Below are 21,680 nucleotides of genomic sequence, written 5' to 3'. Positions count from 1 at the left end.
AGTACTACAAAATCTCAAAAAATTTTGAGTAGTGATTTATGATACTATTTTATATATATATATATATATATACATAAATACAGGATGAAAAGCGAAGGAAGTGAGAGGTTGTGAATTTATATGCATGAGAGACATTAAACACTAGGAAAGCAATATGACTTAATTGATGAGTATATGAGACAAATTTCCGATCCCCTTCGCACATATTATTGCATGAATGTGTAAACTGCGGTTTTAAAGATTTTTGAGAGTCCATATATACCAAGTGGGGAAACTGGGAACCCTAGTTTTGTGATGGGGCAGAGAGAAAGAGGCATGAAAAGAGCAAGTAACAAGGAAGTAAAGAGAGCAGAGGTGATTGGTGTGAGAGTTTAGGGACAGCATTGATGGAATGTACTTTCAAGGACTTGTGCACACTATGTCCTGCAATAAATCCATATAAGGTTTTTGACATCTCAAGTAGACACTGCATCAACTTTCTGCTCAGTCAAGCCAGGGGACACGTCTTAAGTTTTCACATGTGGCGATTGTACTATACCTCTGTTCCTGCGGTCACCACTTTGGACCGCAATGTCTAATCATCACTCGCCTTAAAAATCTAAACCTCATCAAAAATCCTTAAAACTATGGTTACAAAAGTTGAATTCCATCTCAATCAATATTTCACTAAATGAATGACCAATTAACAATAAGACTTACTTCCAACAACATTATGAAAATTTAAATCTTACTGGGAACCGGTATTTCTTCTCTGTAATATACTCCAACTAAGCTGGAAAATCTTGTGCAAATCACTCCATCATACACCGTTCTATTTTATATTTTTCGAAACATTATGTTTCTCAAATTACTCGATTAATTCTAAGCACCCATAACTCCTGTCCAAAAGTTACTAGGGATGTAGTGCAAATCATCCAAGTAACCTCCCAGTTAGTTCCTGTCTTGACTCTACGCACAAGGGATCTATCTTCTCAATTTCGCCACCTTGAGAAACCCAATCTCCAATTTAGACAATCCAAGAGCCCAAACTCTAACTTAGAGAGTTCTAGCTCCAAGATGTTTGTGAAAATTGGATCCCCAGTCCCCACTCTACCGCTAGAGTGGTGCCTAAATTAGTCATTGACTCCACTAGATATTAAGGTAAGTCAGAGTGAAATAGGGAAAAAGAAATGACAGTGTGGCACCACATATAGTGTCAGGCTTTACTATACATACATCCCCCAACTATCTAGGGGCCCGCAAGTAAATGCACAAAATGGTGGGGAGAAAGCTAAAAAAGTATGAATATATATGCAGAAGAGAGATTAAAGAGTCACACGCAATGATTAGGACCACATACAAGATTAGAGACACAGCCCGCAGCGGAATTTAAGAAAGCTCGGCCCACGACCCTATAAAAAGGCTGGGAACGAGGTTTAACAGTTTGAGAAGTTTGAACAGTGTGCCCATGCTAAAGTGCGCAGTGGCCAGTGGGCGCACGAAGCTGCCTGCTGCCATTAAGTTTTTGTCTTTGTACAGACTCTTTTTAGGTGGTGATGGCAGGCAATGGGTGCACGGAGAGGCCACACCACATTTAATCCTCGAAAACCCACCTGTACTTACCGCTTCTGATCTGTTTCTTCACATCAACCCTTCAACTAATCATACATAATTACATACTCAGTAGTATACTCGTACTGTAAACCAACAAACAAAAGAATTGATGGAACACTGTCAAAATTAGACGACATAACTTTATACGGGTATTTGTCAAGTATTCATATAAGCGCACTCATCCAATAGAAAGGAAGTATAGAAATTAGAAATTAGTAGAGATTCTCTAACAAGCTTGACCAAAAAATATGGACACATAAGTAAATCAAGCACCTAGGCATCTTGATTTGAATATACACAGGATTTGTTACAAAATTGAAAGCGGATTCTCACTTTGTGCACCTGGAATAATCAACTGAGTTTTTCAGGGTGAGCGCCTGCAGTATGTGCTTCTTCAATGTGCCTCGTAAGCAATGATATTCCATGATGGGATGCACTTGAAGCAGCATAATATGATGTCACGGTGAGCTGTGCAAACTTTGGAAGTGCAAAACCTGTAAAGCAGATCAAAAGGATTCCCAATGATTTACTTTTTAAAAAATAGATAATTAAATTATACACAAAGGTTATGAAAAATGAATGGTGAGAAAAAGTTAATCAGCAGTGATTTCAAAGAGATCCTTCATACTAGTTCATTGATCAGTTATACAGAGTATACAATTGGTTTGATTTCCAATGACCACTTAATGAAACTTACCCATTTGGAATCCTTTGTAAATCAAGAAACTAACCAGAAAGGTGCTACTTTGCTACTCATCCCAAATTTCTTTCAGTAGCATACGAACTCGGTCAAATATTATAAAATTATACTAGTCATCAAATTGTAAGAATATAAGTACACAATATCTATGAGCTGAGAAAGTTCAATCTAGGAGTATGGTTTGGATCAGAAAATTGCAAATTATACATAACACTATGATACAATGCTCAGTTATATTTAGAATTACAATACATAGGATTACAAAATATCTATCTCCAAACAGACAGAGATAAAGTTGTTTCAGACTATTTCACATGAAAGAATGCTTAATTATATAAACAATTACAAATTACAAAAAGACTCATTCGGCAGTTAGCATAAACTTATGAACAAATCTTGTAAACCCCCATAAGAAACCATCAATGTACAACCTCAAATTACTTGCTTTACAGCCACCGTTTAATATTTATTTTTACCAATAGGTAGAAACTATATACAATTAGAAATTAGAGAGGTTCTAGCAGCAAAAATGCCAGACCCTTTGGACAAGGTTTTTGCACCATGAAGGATCATGGGAAGAGAGATGTGCCCAATTTTACCTCTGTCCTCAGACAGATTGAACTCAAGTCTGTATAAACAATAGCACTACAGAGAGACAGAGAGTACACATAACTAATGCCATCATACAGCCCACAATAGAACCTTAAATCTAAACAAAAAGGTAACCAACCACAGCTGAAGTGTAAAAATGGTTCTGAAAATGAAGTTTGGATATCTAAAAGAGGGAAGAAATGTACCGCCAAATGCTGCACTAGCTGCAGAAAACATCAGAAGTGGAGGGAGCTGCAGGCACAAATCCAGAAGGAATGCAAAGAGGAAGAACAATAAGTTCAATTGACATAGGCAAATGAAACATCATTCAACTATATCCAAATCTCGCACATAAGATGAAATGAAGTGCAACAATTCCATTAGCATGTAACAGCCATACCCCTATAACAAAAGGAAGCCACTTTGGTCCCTTCACACGCTTCTGAACGAAAGGAATACCTGAAGTATAATCATTTTATTAATTATTAATATGAATGTGACTTAATGGAAACAAGTGAAAGAGAGCAGTGCAAGGAAGTAGTGTAAACATGCCTGTGTTCAAACCATGGACTGAACTAAGCAATCCACCAATTCCACAGCCAGTCTATTGAAAGGATATATGAGATGAGAACCAAAAAAGAAGAAACCTTTTAAGGGATAAATTGGAAACAAAGAAGAGTTAAGATTTAAGATAAGGAACTGTCAACTTGAAGTCGAATTATATTTTCTAAGCCCTCTTCAATATGAGTGATTATAAATTGGCTAAAACAAACCTATCTTTGCATTGAGATAAATGGCAATGAGAATGTGTTGCATCATGAGGAATAAGGTCAATCCATGTATAAATAGGTTTTAGCATTGACATGTTAGGTTTACATAAGTTTTGACAAGTTAAATGAGGCTATCTTGTTACAATTCCACATTAGCTTCATAAGAGATTGTGGAATGATATTTAAGTTTGTTGTGTTCTCCCACCTATTGAACTAGTTTTTTGGGATGAGCTCTTCCATTGAACTTGAGAACCTAACATTGGAGTTCTCATTGAGAGCCAATGCAGGGAAGAAAAAGGCTGCCCAGTACCAAAAAAAAGTTCCAGAGTGAGAGTTGTTTGCTCCTCAGGTGTCATCATAGTGGAGGGGGAGACCTAGAAAAAGGTTACCTAGTGCTTGATAAGGTCCAAATGGAGCCAAGAAGAGTTCGGAGTGTGAGTTAGGCCACGGTAGATGTTGGCTTCTCAAGGTGTAGGCAGTGATACGATCACATATCAGCTCCATAAGAGATTGTGGGATGGTATTTAAGCTTGAGGGGTTCTCATACCTATTGGACTAGTCTTTTGGGATGAGCTCGACTACCTATCATATCCACTCACAATGCCTATTTACCTTCTCATTTGAAATAAGTAATCCAGTTACAACCCCTCCTACTTTCTCAATTTCTCACAAGTTGTTTTACTAGTATAATTAGCACGGTTATATTCCAGTCATAAAAGCATTTTCAAATATATCTTTCAAGCACATTTTATTCCATTCACAAAGACACACAATCATGTGCTGAATTTACTAAGAACAAAATCAGTATAGATGTTTTCCTCTATTCTTCTCCCTGCTTATTTACCATTTATAATAAATTACTCATACAACTAATGCCAACTAAAGCTAATAAAGCATCACTTCTCCCAGTTTCTTGTTTATATTTTGTAGAAAAATTATCACTTTAGTTCTATGAGTATTGGTGTATTACTCATACAACTAACAACTAATGCCAACTAAAGCTCATAAAGCTTCAGTTCTTCAGTTTCTTGTTTATATTTTATAGAAAAATTATCACTTTTGTTCTATGAGTATTGGTGTATGTTTAATTTAGATCCATGACTATCAATTTTAGTAGAGATATTACTCAGCAAATGACACAAACATGATAGACAATCTTATTTGAATATTATAAGATCTATTTGTCAATTATATGGTTGACATCTGACTCTCTAATTTATCAAAATTGCACAAGTATATTACTTAAATACCTGCAAGTTTGAGATAATAAGATGCATTTCCAATTCAATCCATATTGCTTTAAGACCATGAAAAGGTACTCAGTACTCTAAAAAGTAACTTTGAAAGTTGAAACAATTCCAGAGGGTTCTAAACAAACAACTATGAATCCAAAATCCTCACAATAATCAGATTGAAGCACTTGCTGAACTAACATCTAGATACATAAATTTAAATAAAATAAAATTTTAAACAAAAAAACATTCCGATTTGCATATGAGAACCAATAAAAATCCATACCACAGTAGTGAAGTCATGCAGAACTGGTGTGATTCTCCATTCTGCGTTCCCCTGTACCGCATCAATCAAAAATTAGAAAAATATTCGGCACAACAGCTCAAAATCTAGGAATCAATTAATTGAACGTGTATACGCAAAGCGTAAGCATATAATTGAAGAAGGGAGCGAACGTACAGAGGTGGGGTTTAAGAGAGACAAACAGCGAGGGCAACGAGCCGAGCCGAGTCCAGGCTTGATGGTTGGATCGTGATACAGATTCCCCGTCCTCAGCCGCTCTTCGTAAACTTCCCGAGTCCCCATGTATAAGCCTCAGAGCTCTGTTCTCTCCTTTCCACTTTCCAGAATTCCAGTTCTCTCTCACACTCTCAGCGGAGGAACTAGGAAGGAGAAGAGAAATCAAGTCCGTACGAAGTATAGGCTATTGGGCCTGATTCCGGCCCAAATAGTTGGAATAGCCCAACCTTCAAAAAGCCCATAATTCACATTGTAATCGTGGTAAACAAAACCCTATAAACCAGAACTTGTGCTAGGGCTTTTGCTTCACAGTCGTCAGACACCACTCGGAGCGGCGCTTGCACGGAGGAGGAAAAATGCCGGCTGGTCACGGTGTAAGGGCGAGGACGAGGGACCTCTTCTCTCGGGGGTTTAGGAAGCGTGGTACCATCCCGCTCTCTACCTACCTAAGGATCTTCCACATCGGCGACTATGTCGACATCAAGGTTAATGGCGCCGTGCACAAGGGAATGCCTCACAAGTTCTACCATGGCCGTACTGGTCGCGTCTGGAACATCACCAAGCGCGCAATCGGTGTCGAAGTCAACAAGCAGGTATATACCTTGTCTCGCCCATCCTATCCTAACCCTATGTGTATCATATATTCGTATTTACAGCATGTATGTATGACTCAAATGCTCCATTCTATTTCAACATATTGATCGATAGCTTGATATGAATTCGTTGCTTTTGTATTGCAAACTATCATCTGATTATCTGAATGGAGTTTGTATTTTGATTTATTGTTTCTCTGGAAAAATTGTTAATGATTTTCCTTTTTAAAAAAAAAAAAAGTTCTGAGTTATTGACTTAGGCCTGAAACTTGAAATGGAATGTTATATTTGATTATACTTGTATAAATCCTACTAAAGAAAATATGCAATATGTTTTGGTTCCTTTTCATGTTAGAATCTCTTTCTTCCATATATTTAAGAAAAAGAGGAATGGAATGTAATGCTGATACTAAGCAATCCTCAACTCTATGAAATGAAGACACAAATTCAAGAAGGGATTTTGAGACTCTAATCCCAATTCCCAAATACAAATTCAAGAATAGAATGTAATGCTGATGCTAAGCAATCATCATCTCTATGAAATGAAGTCACAAATATACAAGAAACTAGATTACATACCAGCACAATCCCGAACTATAACACATAAAATTGGATGGTTTGTATATGCATTGGTTATTTGGGTTATTTCATTTGTTCATTAAGCTTAAATGATTCTTGAGCACAGGTTGGGAACAGGATCATCAGGAAGAGGATTCATGTCCGAATTGAGCACGTTCAACCCTCCAGGTGTAATGAGGAGTTTAAGCTGAGGGTCAAAGAAAATGACAGGCTCAAGGCTGAGGCAAAGGCCAAAGGTACAGTGATCAGCACCAAGAGGCAGCCCAAAGGTCCTAAACCAGGGTTTATGGTGGAAGGTGCAACCTTGGAGACTGTTACACCCATCCCATATGATGTGGTCAACGATCTCAAAGGTGGATACTAAGTTCTATGTTTCTGGCAATGTGTTTTTGTTAGTATTCAATGAATAGCTAAATCAGAGAATGTTTTATTGTCTTGTCACTTATTATTTTCTGATTCTGAAATTTTGTTCCTCCAATATATGTGGTAGAACTTGTTTGCCTGGATTTCTATGGTTTCCTACAGTGAACCTGACTGTTTTAGTTTTCCCTCTACATTCATTTTTGCTCAAATGTTTCTACATTTTCAATTAATATATGTGGGAGATTCAGGGAGAAATACTAGGGAGATATATGCCCGATTAATGTGACAAATTTCCCATCACTATAATATTGCATAGATCAATGCATTTGAGATTTTTCTTCATATTTTATTGGACAAACGAAAAAAGAGAATGATAAAGTTGTCAAGACATTTTATCAAAATCTTTCACTACTTGATGTTATAATTTTTATCCATTTATTATTATGAATTGGTTTATTCACTCTGTTAAAAAATGAAATGTTTATTAATCAAATACCAATCACATATTGTTATGTCAAACCATATTAATAAAACCTTAAATCATTCAGGATTTAACTAAAACATTGTTTCATCAAGAACATTGTGTTAATAAGTTGCCAATTAACAACTTTTCATCAACTTGCATTGTTAATGGCAAGTCAATGACCCAAAACTCTTCATCCTGAACATGAACCTAGGGAGATCAATGCACTTGTATTCTTTTTAACATTGGTAGCATAATTAAACTTGGTCATAAATCAGAGAGTACTAATTTCATATTAGAAAAAATTTGTTATCACTAATAAATTTTTGATAACATAAATCCCACCCTCCTTGAGAAAATTTCTATACTTCTCTACTTTTTTTTTTCTTTTTCTTTTTCTTTTTTCTTTTTTTGGCAAATGGGCATGCATTTCGTTTTCTAACAAAAAAAAATGCAAAAGAAAATTTAGAAAAATCAAATTTGTAATGCTTTTTTGATATCACATGTACACAGTATGATAATGCACATTGATCTACATTTGTATACAGTACATCTTTTTTTTTTTTTTGAATACCAGTACATCTTTTATTACTTATAATAAAAAAAAAAATGCTAAAAAGAGATTACATCGTTGTTTTGAACGGTGCACTTTTTACTCCTGGTGTATTAGTTTTCCTTGCGTTCCATTACTTCATAGGTTCATATCAATCAAACTCTCATTGCATTTCTTGTATTTAAAGGGGGTGATGACGCTTACTAAAATACTGGGATGTATATATAACCATTTTCGATCATTAACTTTTATAATATTTGTGTTTAAATTCTACAAATTGAAATGTTGTTAATGAGTTGTGCAATTACTTTATATAGCACACAATCTTACTTCTAAAATTCAAGGGTTCCCGTCCTTAAAGATATTAATCGTTACTTTAGTTGTATGCTTTTTTATCTGAAAGGTCATCACCTTTCAAATAATAATTTGTGCATTTAAAAAAATTAACTACGATATTGAGTTAATCAAGAATTAAAAGGTTATCACATAGCTAGTAAGTTCACACACGAAAACTAACTTTGGGAATCTAGCTAATCGCACGCACGCGTTTGCCAATCCATAAAATTCCTAAATATAAAATAAATACAAAACGATATCATTAACAAATAGGCGGAGAAAAACAATTTATTTTAACAATATATCCTTGCTTTTATATGTTGTAAGATTATATACTTTCTTGAAAAAAATAATTCCTTACTATTCACCATATAATTTGTTTATATTTAATTATTACCTGCAATTTTTAATAATTTATAAATAATATCACATTAAATTGTGGGCATTAGATAGTATAGTTTTAATAGGGAATAATATTTTGTAATATTTTGATTATTGGTAATTAATTTTTTTTTTGAGTACATTATTGGTAATTAATTAAATTATATAAATATATAGAAAAGTATTTACATTTAAGACAATTTAGTAAAGAAAAAAGGTTATAGGGTGTTTTCAAAAAAAAAAAGGTTATAGGGTGTTTACGAGAAAGTACATCTAAAAATTGGACAAATTTGAGAAATAGAATTATAGAAAACACAAAAATATCATGCCACTCTCATTTAAAATAGACAAAAAAAAATTAGAGTTAATTCCAGCAATAGTCCTCCGACTATTGTAATTTTCCAAATTTAGTCATCGTCTTTTAATTTGGACGAAATAAACCCTTGACTATCAGAATTGTTCCACCATTGGTCCTTCTGTTAACCAACAGTTAGATGGACGTTAGTGAAGGGCTAAAAAGGTCATTTCCTCTGCTAGGTTTTTTCTTCATGATGTTGGTTGAGTATATGTATACAATTCACGAACAAAACTTGAAAATCACCTTCGCAGCTTATCTGCCCATCTCTCACTCTCGAGTCTCGCCCTTGCTTTCTCCCTCTCCCTCACCCTCACCCAAATCCCCCTATAGTGCTGACTAGCAGTTGAGAGCAAGAAAAATCCAACCTCAGTTTCCGAAGAACCAAACTTGGGAATTGGTATTACTGAGTGTGTCAGTTCTATGTAAAAAGATTCAATAAGGCTTCTAATGATTCAAATGTGAAGAGCATACTACTGGGAACTAAGCATACAGATAACAAGTTTATGCAGGGATTACTGATTAGACAAATTGAATAAATAATACAGAATTAGAAAAACCAAACTCCTAGCAAAACTTCAAACATTACATTTATTAATTCAGTTAACAATTTGAAATAAGAAGAAGCAGTGTAGTCACTCTACACTACTAGTCTCCTATGAGCTAATAATCAGACAATTGTTTGAACTCTTTACATTGAATGCAAAAAATCAGACAGATTCCTTAACAAAATAGGTTAAGTTATTAAGCGAAAATGAAAAGAAAATTGTGATAGATACCCAGTAACGAAGCGACAGAAATTCGACGAGGGTCTCGAAAGCCGAAAATCCTAAGCTAATTTTCTGTGCAACCTTGATCTGAGCTGTTTTCAGATCTTGATCTGAGCTGTTTTCAGATCTTCATTAGAGTCTGGGTCGGAAACGTTGATCGCCAATGCCAATTGGACCAGAAACTCCTCCTCAAAGTAATTGAAATCCGTGGCCAAATCCGACACCGAATTCGATTCCCCAACCCTGGGCAATGCCGCGGACGAAGATAACGGCGTTTCGGAGGAGGACGAAGTCGGAGTCAGTGCGGAGTTCGATTCCCAAAACGGTGGCGGATCAATCGGTGGTGGGTGGTGGGTGGTGGTGCAGGTGGTGATGGTGATCGGTTACGCCATTGCCGATGTGAAGTTTCCGGAGTAAATGCTTCATCTTCGACATGGGGTCTCATTAACGAGAGAGAAGAATTCCAGATTGAATTTTTAGCGAACGACACGGTCAGGGAAAACGATCCTTTTCATCAGGAAGAAGAAGCTTTGCAAAATGACCATTTTAGCCCTTCACTTAACGTCAGTCTAACGTTTGGTTAACGAAAGGACCAATGGTGGAACAAATTTGATAGTCAAAGTTTATTTCGTCCAAATTAAAAGACGATGACCAATTTTGAAAAATTACGGACTATTGTCTCAAAAAAAATTATCCTTTTCTTATATTCTTATTATACTGTATAAAAAAAGTAAAAGAAAATAAAATAAAATGAAAAAGATGTTGGGACAACTTTCTTCTCTTTTTTCCCCTCTCCTCTTCTGTGTAAAACCCTAAATCACCAATCAATGAAATCCCATGCCATCTCTCTAAAACTCCATTTCACTCTCTAATCTCTAAGCTCGATCGTTTTTTCTTTCAGCTCTTCGCACCTGCTTCATTTCTTCCCATCTTTGAATCTTTTCTCGAAAGTTTTCATTTTTATTTACTTTTGTGGGGGGTTTTTTCAAAAAGAATTTGATTTTGCTAGCAGAAATTTAGGGTTTTGGACTGCAATAGAGAGAGGGGCTAAAGCGGAGGTCAGGCTGGCGATTGGTGCTAAGGTCAGGTGATGGCGGATCCGCCACACGTCCGCCGCCGATTGATTGTTATCCCGTGTTTGGATATTGAAGAATTAAGTTTTCTCGACGCTGGTGGTTTCCCAGTAGTAGCTATAGGTGAAGAAGTAGTGAGAAGAGAGAGGGCCGTTGCACATCTCCCAGAATGCTGACTGTTCTGCGAGTGCACCTCCCTTCAGACATTCCGATCGTAGGTTGCGAGCTCACGCCTTATGTTCTCTTGCGCCGCCCAGATAAATCTGTTATTACTGACGATGTTCTAGATTCCGCTCCTATTGACGGCCACGCCTTGAGATACAAATGGTAAGTTTATTTCTGCATATTCTTTAAATATTTCTGCATTTGACTATTGTCTCAGTTGTTCTAATTTGTAGTTGCAGTTAGTTTGGTATTGCTTGATCTCTGTACTCATTTATATATTTGAATTCTTTCAAATTGTAAAATGGGTACTTTATGTTTAGACCTGTGATGCAAGTTGTAGGATTTAGTAATACGATGTATTATCCGGGAGACAAACATTTTGTCTAGGGCTCTAGGAGAATGATGCCTCTTTTAGAATGCCTTCCTTCTTTTGTGTTTGCCCGAAGGAAAGTATTGGATGTCTATTGATTAAAGAAAATGTGACCTTTGAAGCATATGTTGCTGACTGAAGAAACTGTCATTTTGCCATTAGAGATTATTATCTTTCTTGTTTGAACTGCTCTAGTGATACTTGCTCCAACTTTGAGTGCATTTGTTAGTTTCTTCTTGTCATTGTGTCTGGAAATATATCATGTACTAAAGTGTATTTTTTCTGTATTCAGTTTTATAGTTTTAGTTCTTAAACCCAATCTTGAGACATGCTGTTTTCTTCCAAGATGCTGAATTGGCTATAGCTGCCTGCATTATTAGCTATTCATCTGACATCTTTACATTCATTGGTCTGCATGTGGCAAATGTATTTTACTTAACTTATCATTTAATTTTATGGTATAATCCTCCTGTTAGAGCATTGAGTAGTTAAGGGTTGAATTGCTTACTAGGTAGAAGGGCATCCATTAACTAGGGACTTTAATGGCCTTGTTTCACAGCTTTAGGAAACCCAGTATCTGCACTTGAAAGCAAGAGCAACAATTTTGGCAATATTTTCAGGAAGTGCGTGATATAATTTAAACTGGCTCCACTGCCAAATGACGTTTTTCTGTTTTGCTATTGGCAGGACTCTAGTGGTGCAAAGGATAGTGTGGTCTTCAGTTAGAATCTCATATCCAATGATGTTATGCTACACAAATTGAATGGATTAAAAAAAATTTGTTTTTGAAATATTTTGATTTTGGAGCATAGTCGTATGAAAGATATCTTTGTTTTTAATTGGATTGATGTGTTACTTTCATTAGATGAGATCATGCTAATGTTTGTGTTGCCGGGGTGATCCCTTTCCCGGAACTATTACACATTACTTATGTTTGAGGTGTATCTAAAGTATCTGGTTCCATGATGTAATTTGTTAACTTATTTTTATCAATTGACAATGATCACTTAGAAGTTTTAGGATCTATTTGGTAATATCTTTTATTTTTTAAAATTTAAATTTTGTTTATATCTTTCCATTTCAAAATCAAATATACTATTTTTTTTTGGTTCAACAAGAAAATTAAAAACATGTGTTTGGTTCACTTTGCATTTGTTAAGGGGCTGTGGTTAGAGAGGTGTTAGAGTGGTGATGATGGGAAGCGGTACCAAGGGAGGAGTTACATGGTTAGAATATGTTGCCAGGTGTTGGGCTAAGGAGTGTTGGTCTGTTGGATGTGAATAGGTTATGAGGGATGGTGTTAGGCCCCACATTGGGTTCACGGGAAAAGTTGGTCAACATATTTGTCAATATCCATCATGCATACAAATCCTGTCCCGAGTCTCCTGACTTTATTGTCAAGGGAGGAGTTATATGGTTAGAATATGTTGCTAGGTGTTGTGTTGGGTTGGGCTAAGGAGTGTTGGATGTAAATAGGTTGTGAGGGATGGTCTTAGGCCCCACATTGGGTTCACGGGAAAAGTTGGTCGACATATTTGTCAATATCCATCATGCATACGAATCCTGTCTTGACTTTATTGTCAACATATAAGATACATAAGTGAAATTCTTAAGATTTGACAAAAATCACTAAGCATAATTAAGAGGTTAAGTAACATTTCTCTTAATGACTTTAACGGCGAATATAAAATTTAGAAGTTAATAATTACTATTATATCATTTATATGGATATATCCATCATGCATACCAAACCGTTTCCTCACCGACTACATTGTCTTCATATATATAAATATATAATATAAATATACAAAATATAGTAACGTAAGATTTGCCAATGTGTAATCAATTGTTGCCTATCTAAAAAACAAGCATTTCTTTTATCAACATGCCAACAATCACTTGTTCGCCAATGCAAACATGTGGGTGAGAAGTGAGAACTGTTGCTAAGTAATTGATTTTTGCCGCGTGAGTTGAGTTCACACCGTCTTTAATCTCCCATCTTTCTTAATGAATTGGTTGCCAATTAAATGAAAAATTTTATGCTATTTAAGTTTTCATTAACTCTGGTTGCTATTTTGATTCCTGTTAATTTGTACCATATGTAGGTATCGCATACAAAGTGATAAGAAAGTCGCTATTTGTAGTGTCCACCCATCTGAGCAAGCTACACTACAGTGCCTTGGATGTGTTAAGGCCAAAATCCCGGTTGCTAAGAGTTACCATTGCTCTACCAAATGTTTCTCAGATGCATGGCAACATCACCGTGTTCTACATGAACGCGCTGCTAGTGCTGTCAATGAAAATGGAAATGAGGAGGAAGAAGTATTTGGGCGCTTCAATAATGCTGGCAGTGCCGTAGTTAATACAAGCTTGCCTCCATCACAATCAGCTGGCAATTTGGCAAATGGAGTGACACCCTTATACCCAGCAACGGTCGCACAAAGGAATGGTAGTGAAACGTGGTTTGAAGTTGCTCGGTCCAAAACATATACACCAACAGCAGATGATATTGGTCATGTCCTTAAATTTGAATGTGTTGTTGTAGATGCAGAAACAAAACTTCCAGTGGGACATGTGAATACTATATTGACATCTCGTGTGATTCCAGCACCATCTCCCACTCCACGCCACTTGATTTCCTTCAGTGGAGTTGATATCCCTGGGCATCTTGATTTAGATGGCCGTATTTCATCTTCCGAGTCTTTTACCGTGCTTTCATATAACATCTTATCTGATGCATATGCATCAAGTGAAATATACAATTATTGCCCCTCTTGGGCTCTTTCCTGGACGTATCGAAGACAGAATCTATTGCGTGAAATTGTTGGCTATCGTGCAGACATTGTTTGTCTTCAAGAGGTATAGATACATGCTAGAAACACTGAAGGCTGTGCAGTCATTTTAATTTCTTAATTAGAAGTTCTAAATATGGCAGTCCAACATTAATTGGTGTATCAAAAATGGATTCCTCTGCCTGGTTTTACCCGTTTCCAATTTAATTTATCACAAGAAAGTGTCATTTTTTTATGTGCATTGCTATCTTAAGTTTTGCTTCATTTCATATGATTATATTGGTTAGTGAGCTTATAAACACTTATCCTAGATGCCTGCATTTTTTTCATTTTAGGTTCAAAATGACCATTTTGAGGAATTCTTTGCTCCTGAGTTAGACAAGCATGGCTATCAAGCACTTTACAAAAGAAAAACTGCAGAGGTTGGTTAGCCACTTGCTCTGATGAAATGTTAGGCATTGGAGATTGTTGCTTCTATAAGCTGTATTTTTGTGGCTGCAGGTATTCGGTGGAAATATTAATACAATTGATGGATGCGCTACATTTTTCCGACGAGATAGATTTTCTCATGTTAAGAAATATGAGGTATGAAAGAGTTAGGAGTCTATGGAAGTCTATCTTGCTTTGGTAAATCATGTAATCATCCGCATCTGCTGTGTAGGTTGAGTTTAACAAAGCTGCACAATCCTTGACTGATGCATTAGTTCCCAGTGCTCAAAAGAAAGCTGCTCTAAGTCGTCTAGTTAAGGTATCTTATTTAACATGCCAAGTGATGTTCATTTGGTTATTATTTATTTTTTCTTGCAATCTTCATTGGTTACACTCTTTTGTTTTGCTCTAATTATTTTTGATATTGTGCTTTCATACAGGATAATGTGGCACTTATAGTGGTCCTGGAAGCAAAGTTCAGTAACCAGGGAGTTGATAACCCTGGAAAGCGTCAGCTTGTTTGTGTGGTATGGATCCCTTAAGATGTGCCCTTTATTTGATTGAAATTTTTCACGGGTTTTTTTAACTAGCATATTCCCTATCCTGAATCCAGGCAAATACTCATGTGAATGTTCAACAAGAGTTGAAGGATGTCAAGCTTTGGCAGGTTATATCAATGCCATTCTGCCCTCCTGTTTTTATGATCTTTTGGTTCAAAACTCATTGTGTTTGTCTTACTTATCAGGTTCATACACTTCTGAAAGGACTGGAAAAGATCGCTGCAAGTGCCGATATTCCGATGTTGGTCTGTGGTGATTTTAATTCAGTACCTGGAAGGTCTGTTGGTCTTAATTGATATGGAGTACTTATTTCTGAACAGTGATCTCATCTAAGTAGAGCATAAAAACTCAACGTATTTGGTTGGAATAACTTTAATAATTGAAATGTTTTGTGGACCAAATGCAGTGCTCCTCATTCACTCCTTGCAGCGGGGAAAGTTGATCCATTGCATCCAGATCTACAAGTTGACCCTCTTGGTATTCTGCGCCCTACAACCAAGTTAACGCATCACCTGCCATTGGTATAGCTTTGTTAAGCTTAAAAATCTCCATATCTAGTTTTTCACTGCCCCCGTCCCTATTCTTAAAAGTAAAGGGAAAAAGAAGAAATAACCAAGCCCAATTAAATTGTTTAAGCTTAAAAACCTTGTTATGACATTCTTCAATGCAGGTGAGTGCTTACTCGGGCATTGGTAGACTCGGGGTAGGTCTTGGGTTTGAACTACAGAGAAGGCGAATTGATCCTACTACAAACGAACCCCTATTTACTAATTGCACTAGGGACTTTATTGGTACTCACGATTATATATTCTACTCAGGTATGTTTTTGGACCAATGCTCGACTGCCAATTCTGTTTTCCTTTTTGTTTAACTTGGGATAGTTGATACCCCATTTGATGCATGGTTTTGTTTTATTTCATTATTTATATCAAGTTGGGCTAAAATTTTGCTTGTGTGATTACATTCATTATTATGATGTTTCAGCGGACTCTTTAACTATTGAATCTTTGTTGGAGCTCTTGGATGAGGATAGCTTGAGAAAAGACACCGCGCTTCCTTCTCCAGAGTGGTCTTCTGATCATATAGCACTCCTAGCCGAGTTTCATTGCAAGTCTAGAACTAAACACTGACAACTAGGTGCGTGGGTAATTTCTGATAAGTGTTTATGCCAATTCTCGATTATCATTTCTGATGGAACGGTTTACGTGGCAGTGTCGTTTTGTTGTAGGCATTGCCTCAAGTTGCAGAATAGAAGCAGAAAGAAGTGAAAAAGGATTACAGATTAAGTCATTGTAAGAATAGTAGATGGATGCACCATAGATGTTCATCTTTGTATTATGATCTACCACCTTGTCCCATAGAAAAAATTGTTTTTTTTTTTGACTTCATTTTCCTATCTAAAATAGAAAAATATTATATGCAATCTCCACCAGCGTTTTTGGTATTTTTCTGCATCCCATTCTACATCTTGGACCAAAGAGATTTTCTTTTTAGTTGTTAATCTGATCTGACTCATTTTTCTCCAATCCTAAACTTTAGTCCTCCTTGCATGAATTATGGATAGGAATGAGGGGAAATTGAACTGAACTGAACTGGACATAAATATTTATGGCATTTTGAATAAGTTTCTTTCAGTAATAGACATGGCAAGAGATGCATAGCAATCTCCCTGTAAACAAAATTTTGTATTAAATTACAACCACTCAAGAACAGTCATCTGGATAAAGCCACATATGCAGCATCCTCAATGAACAAAGTGCAGGTTCTTAAGTTTTGAAAAGATTGTTTTCATGAGGATTACCGTACATCACTAAAAGCAAACGCAAGGAATAAGAGTCAACAACCAAGATTAGCTATGCACTTTGAAACACTCGAGCTTTGGGAAGAGTTGGAGCAGTTGATCACGGCTCCGATTCTATAACATGTAGTAGTAGTATTAGTAAAAGGGATTAGTATTTTCATGCTAAAATCTATTGATGATTTCACTTTATACCTTGATGCCAATACAACCGTTCACATCCAGAGTTGTTAGCGTATTTGAACAGAAGCTTGAGAGTGCCTCGAGAGACTTGTCAGTCACCCCAACAATTCCAAACAAACTGCAGTAATAGTAATAGGGCACGGATAAGAAATCTGAGTTCCTTTTTGGCACGAATCAATAAGAAAGAAATATTTACCTTAGCAATTCAAGAGACCTACAGCCTCGGGCAATTGCTAAGACCCCCACATCAGTAACTCTTACACACCTGTCAGTTAACAGACACCAGATTACGTATATATGTGAAACGTGTTCTTTTGCTCAAGATGAAATTCTGGTGCACACCCATATAGCTTACATACCATGTCAAATTGAGAGACACTAGCCTTTTACAGTTTGCAATACAAGAAAGTCCATCATCGGTTAGATTCTGATGCACATCTTTGGTCAATACACAAGTATACATAACCAATTTGACCACTGCACCAAGTGGTGACAGAATCTACTTAGGCAAGAGGCCAAAGAAATGCAAAATTAAAAAAAGACCATCACCTGTGCACCGCAGAGATCCAGGAATTTTAGATTAGGCAAAAGTGATATCTTCTTGTAAGCTTCATCCGTAAATCTGCACACAAATAAGTGAAGCAATTGATGGCTTATTTGTCAAACACTTTAGTTTGTATGCATATCATGCATATGTAACATTGAACAGGGAATATAATCTTAGTTTCATACATAGAAAGGGCATAAAGGTTCAAACTTTGAAGCAAATAGCACTTCAGCAATATCCTTTGTAAACCACTATCCGTTAGCTTGATGCACCTAAATACATGAAAGATCACAAAAGGATTATACAACTGTACAAATAACTTGGTATTGTGTTAACTCCAGTCATATGCCTCATCTTGAATCAAGCAAATGAAGAAATCTACTTTTTATGATGAATGGCATATTTCAAACAAGGAGAGATTTAATTTTTTTTTCTTTTTTTAAAGTTTCCTCAAGAAAAATAAGCTTAGTAATCTACACACATCTCTTAGTATTACCTAGTGAGATTCAGTGAATCCAATTCTTGATAGTTGTCCGCAATTAGATGCAAACTTTTATCTGTAATATTCTGTAATATGCACAAACAAAAACTGAGGCAGTCTTTCAACAACAACAAGAAGAAATGAAACCAAATGCTTGCATTAAGCAACAAATTCATGGTCTCTGCTCACATATTAGGGGCAGTGATAAGAAGAATAAAACTATCAGTAGTTTATCTTGCTACCCTTTTACTTTCACCCCAGTATTTGTGGGAAGTGGATTAAAACTATTTTAATGTCTCCAACATGCTCAAGCAGTATAATGTGAACCATATTGACTACATTTGTACACACAAATGACACACAAACATCAAAGGTGACAACTTCCTCTCATTGTAGTCTAGTGAAATACTATAGAATCAGTTTCAATATGAACCAAGGGTTTGTTTGGAAACCCGGGAGCCATTTTCCAGATTTTTGCGTGTTTGGGTATTCAAAGGAAATATTATCAAAAGAAAATATTCACTCTGATCAATGGAAAAAAGCCCAATTTGGCAGAAAATGTCTTCCTAGATTTTTAGTCGGAACACATTTTCTGGATTCTTTATTTTCCCATCTCTCTTTTCTCTCATATCTCTTTTAAGCTAGTTTCTGGATTATTACCATCACCACCACCATTTATTATTATTACTAGCATTTTGTACGCGCGATGCGCGAAAATTTATGCCCAATATTAAAACATTGATAAATATAAATAATTAAAAATTATAATTTGGATTATATATACACAAATGATATATGTATTTTATACACACACATATATGATTTACCATTCATAAAAATCTAATTAAAATATAACCTACCATTAAATTAATTATATAATGATTTTAATAAAATGATAATTAAAGAATAGGAAGAAGATATGATAGATATAAGTGTATAGTAATAATGATGGAGTCATCAAGGTTGTTAAAAAGTAAGGGTGTTATAACAGTGTAAGGATAATTTCGTCTAACAATAATATAGTAGGGACAATTTTGTCTAATAGCAATGAAATGTACAACATTTAAAGTAAAATACATACCTTTATTAGCATATAAAAAGAGGGATATAAATCAAGGATATAACTTTAATTGAGACTTATTATGTTTTTAGATTATTATTATTATTATTTTATAACAAATAATATGTTCATTAACAGAAAAAAAAAAATGTAACTTTTTAACTTTCAGCCAAACAACAAAAGATAATTTTCTAACCTAGCCAAACACCAGAAAATTAAAATATTTCAAGGGAAATGAGTCATTTTCTGGAAAACATTTTTCAAGTTTCCAAACATACACTAAATAGTTCCATAGGCTATCTGACATCAGTGGCAAGCACTGGAGTTCAAATTGCAACATGACAACTAGTACAACAGTGTCTTTTATTTAAGAATATTTCACTTTATCTGTTCCAACTGTCTGTCCAGTTCTATTTCACAGTTCTAGGAAGCACTTTCTGCAATAAGTCTATAGGACATTATAAATCAGGGTGAGACTTCCAAAAGCAATGCCTTTGCCGAAATCATTCAAAGTGAGTCCTCAACATCCCACACTCCCACAGTCAGGAGTTCAATGCCTATCCCCCTTACTAAACCAAACAAATAATATAAAGCGACAGAGAGAACAAAAATAGGGCACATACAGTTATATATCATACATAATCATTACGTACCTTACAGCCACTTAAGTTCAAATCAACCACAAGTTTGCAGTTTCTCACTAAATGCATTATGCCAAGATCTGTAACCCTGGAAATCAGATTAAGAATCACAGATGTGAAGAAGAAAAATAAGTTCAACTAAGAATACATCAATAGTACATAATAGTCAAGACATCAATTAAGGCTTAAAATACCTTACATTCCAATATATGGAAAATCCCTTCAAATTGGGACAAATACTTGTTATAGCTTCTATCCCTGTATCAGAGATCTTTTGGCAGCCATTTAGGTTCAAAGTCTCAAGGTTTTGAAGGGAATTCCCACACTGCCAATGACAAATCTCATAAATTTGAAACTTCATTACAAGATCATAAACATGCATATGCTCAGCACACAAAAAGGTAAAGGTTCTGTTTCCTAACAAAATATCAACTTTCTCTGAGTTCTAATATTGTTTGAGGGCTACCTTGCTCCTGACATCTTGGAGATTCTTATCTTCCACATCCTGTGCAAACTCGAGGTTTATATGCCTCACATTCCGATATCTCAGCTGGAGGAAAAACACAAATAAATGAAACACCAGAGTTCCAAGAAATTAGATACAAAGTATTTTAAAATTTTTATAATGATCTTCATTTTCAGCCAACATAATAAATCCACAGAACCAAATTCTTCTTCTTTAACAGAAAAATAAATATTCCTTTTAGAAACATCTCGTATTTCCGTACATCAATACATTCCAGTCCTTGACAAAATCTCTACTTTGGCATCAAATTCTTTTTTCTTTCACATTCTCAGAAAATAAGCACTAATTTTTCTGAAACACATCAATATAAAAGAAACCAAAAAAAAACTGACCAGAGAAAGGGCTGCAACGAGGCGATTCCCAGCATTGTTCATCTCATGGAAATCAAGTGCCTGAAAAAGGGTTCAGACAAGGAGTACTAAGAAAACCAAAATCCCGAATACCGACATTAAAAATAGAAGAAAGACAATCTTTTTACAGACACACACAAATGCATATAGAAGTATAGAGAAGCTGACCAGCCAGAGGGAGGGGTGTGAGATGAGAGTGCGGTGAATCCAAGGGTTGAGGAGCAATAGAGAGATGAGGTCTTTTTGGGGTAGTCTGCTGCTGACTATCATCATCACTTTTGGCACTGTTTCTCGGTTCCATACCTCTTCTTCTGCTGTCGTTAATGCTTCTTCCTTTCTCTCCATTGCTCTTTACCAACAATCTTTCGCCTGGAACCCGCAACCAAACTACCCCAAATCCCCAATCACTTTGCTTCAAATCAATTTTCTTATTAATTTCGTCTAGGGCAAGGGCACCAAACAAAGAAGTTTATAATCAGACGTTTTGCATAATTGCCCTACTTTTGTCTAATCTATACTATTAATAAAAACAATATCTTCAGTTTTAACTTCCCTCCTAAAACAGACCTATAATATTATGGTCTGTTTAATATTGTAAAATATGGTAATACAATTCATATCCCTAATACAATTGTAAATTCAAATAGAATTCCTAATATTATGGTTTGCGTAATCTTTATATCTTTATATATATAAAAACAAAATCCTCCAAAATGAAATCTTTCTTCCCGCCCAAAATATTGTACATTAAAACAATTAAAATAATAGAATAATATTAAAACAATACAATTCATATACTACAATTCCAATACAATTCGTATAAACAATAGAATAATATTAAAACAATACAATTCCTATACTACAATTCCAATACAATTCGTATCAAATAAATCTGCTATTAAAACA

At 35.5% G+C, this 21,680-nt stretch overlaps 4 protein-coding genes across 5 annotated transcripts; 2 read left to right on the top strand and 2 right to left on the bottom strand.

The window, feature by feature from the left end:
* Nucleotides 1-1,699: 1,699 nt before the first annotated feature.
* On the bottom strand, nucleotides 1,700-5,546 carry LOC116029983. The gene is made up of 6 exons (XM_031272051.1): nucleotides 5,347-5,546; nucleotides 5,173-5,223; nucleotides 3,437-3,488; nucleotides 3,285-3,343; nucleotides 3,091-3,136; nucleotides 1,700-2,087 (listed from the first exon to the last, which is right to left on the bottom strand). The coding sequence occupies exons 1-6, from the start codon at nucleotides 5,470-5,472 to the stop codon at nucleotides 1,945-1,947; spliced, it is 477 nt and encodes a 158-aa protein (XP_031127911.1). The 5' UTR covers nucleotides 5,473-5,546; the 3' UTR covers nucleotides 1,700-1,944.
* Nucleotides 5,547-5,703: 157 nt separating this feature from the next.
* Nucleotides 5,704-7,132, top strand: LOC116029982 (60S ribosomal protein L21-2). Its single transcript, XM_031272050.1, has 2 exons — nucleotides 5,704-5,999; nucleotides 6,685-7,132. Exons 1-2 carry the CDS (start codon nucleotides 5,763-5,765, stop codon nucleotides 6,940-6,942), a joined length of 495 nt encoding a protein of 164 aa, XP_031127910.1. The 5' UTR covers nucleotides 5,704-5,762; the 3' UTR covers nucleotides 6,943-7,132.
* A 3,424-nt stretch (nucleotides 7,133-10,556) lies between these two features.
* Nucleotides 10,557-16,642, top strand: LOC116029997 (carbon catabolite repressor protein 4 homolog 1). 2 transcript variants are annotated; one of them, XM_031272073.1, is made up of 12 exons: nucleotides 10,557-11,199; nucleotides 13,513-14,266; nucleotides 14,535-14,621; nucleotides 14,701-14,784; nucleotides 14,861-14,947; nucleotides 15,069-15,155; nucleotides 15,242-15,295; nucleotides 15,374-15,465; nucleotides 15,595-15,709; nucleotides 15,859-16,006; nucleotides 16,173-16,325; nucleotides 16,417-16,642. In XM_031272073.1, the coding sequence occupies exons 1-11, from the start codon at nucleotides 11,042-11,044 to the stop codon at nucleotides 16,316-16,318; spliced, it is 1,812 nt and encodes a 603-aa protein (XP_031127933.1). In that variant the 5' UTR covers nucleotides 10,557-11,041; the 3' UTR covers nucleotides 16,319-16,325; nucleotides 16,417-16,642. The 2 variants fall into 2 exon arrangements, with proteins under 2 accessions (XP_031127933.1, XP_031127932.1); XM_031272072.1 differs by having other exon boundaries at nucleotides 16,401-16,642.
* Nucleotides 16,643-16,781: 139 nt separating this feature from the next.
* LOC116028551 (F-box protein At3g58530) lies at nucleotides 16,782-21,262 on the bottom strand. Its single transcript, XM_031270286.1, has 12 exons — nucleotides 20,943-21,262; nucleotides 20,757-20,816; nucleotides 20,365-20,448; nucleotides 20,093-20,223; nucleotides 19,911-19,986; nucleotides 18,213-18,283; nucleotides 17,902-17,988; nucleotides 17,719-17,791; nucleotides 17,529-17,596; nucleotides 17,366-17,434; nucleotides 17,182-17,287; nucleotides 16,782-17,103 (listed from the first exon to the last, which is right to left on the bottom strand). Exons 1-12 carry the CDS (start codon nucleotides 21,117-21,119, stop codon nucleotides 17,038-17,040), a joined length of 1,068 nt encoding a protein of 355 aa, XP_031126146.1. The 5' UTR covers nucleotides 21,120-21,262; the 3' UTR covers nucleotides 16,782-17,037.
* Between the last annotated feature and the right edge of the window lie 418 nt (nucleotides 21,263-21,680).

Source organism: Ipomoea triloba, chromosome 9 (genome assembly GCF_003576645.1).
Source record: "Ipomoea triloba cultivar NCNSP0323 chromosome 9, ASM357664v1".
Lineage (NCBI taxonomy): Eukaryota > Viridiplantae > Streptophyta > Magnoliopsida > Solanales > Convolvulaceae > Ipomoea > Ipomoea triloba.
Note: the sequence above shows the minus strand (reverse complement) of the source record. Positions and strands in the feature narration are given on the sequence as shown.

What these genes read in the sequence shown, in the direction of transcription:
- LOC116029983 (XM_031272051.1), bottom strand. Translation starts at nt 5,472, where the DNA reads ATGGGGACTCGGGAAGTTTACGAAGAGCGGCTGAGGACGGGGAATCTG. An exon ending in TGCATGACTTCACTACTGTG is followed by an intron (nt 3,489 to 5,172) that starts GTATGGATTTTT and finishes TCCTTTCAATAG; the next exon opens with ACTGGCTGTGGAATTGGTGG. An exon ending in AGTCCATGGTTTGAACACAG is followed by an intron (nt 3,344 to 3,436) that starts GCATGTTTACAC and finishes ATTATACTTCAG; the next exon opens with GTATTCCTTTCGTTCAGAAG.
- LOC116029982 (XM_031272050.1), top strand. Translation starts at nt 5,763, where the DNA reads ATGCCGGCTGGTCACGGTGTAAGGGCGAGGACGAGGGACCTCTTCTCT. An exon ending in GTGTCGAAGTCAACAAGCAG is followed by an intron (nt 6,000 to 6,684) that starts GTATATACCTTG and finishes TCTTGAGCACAG; the next exon opens with GTTGGGAACAGGATCATCAG.
- LOC116029997 (XM_031272073.1), top strand. Translation starts at nt 11,042, where the DNA reads ATGCTGACTGTTCTGCGAGTGCACCTCCCTTCAGACATTCCGATCGTA. An exon ending in ACATTGTTTGTCTTCAAGAG is followed by an intron (nt 14,267 to 14,534) that starts GTATAGATACAT and finishes TTTTCATTTTAG; the next exon opens with GTTCAAAATGACCATTTTGA. An exon ending in CGATTATATATTCTACTCAG is followed by an intron (nt 16,007 to 16,172) that starts GTATGTTTTTGG and finishes ATGATGTTTCAG; the next exon opens with CGGACTCTTTAACTATTGAA.
- LOC116028551 (XM_031270286.1), bottom strand. Translation starts at nt 21,119, where the DNA reads ATGGAGAGAAAGGAAGAAGCATTAACGACAGCAGAAGAAGAGGTATGG. An exon ending in CACACCCCTCCCTCTGGCTG is followed by an intron (nt 20,817 to 20,942) that starts GTCAGCTTCTCT and finishes ACCCTTTTTCAG; the next exon opens with GCACTTGATTTCCATGAGAT. An exon ending in AGGTCTCTTGAATTGCTAAG is followed by an intron (nt 17,288 to 17,365) that starts GTAAATATTTCT and finishes CTATTACTGCAG; the next exon opens with TTTGTTTGGAATTGTTGGGG.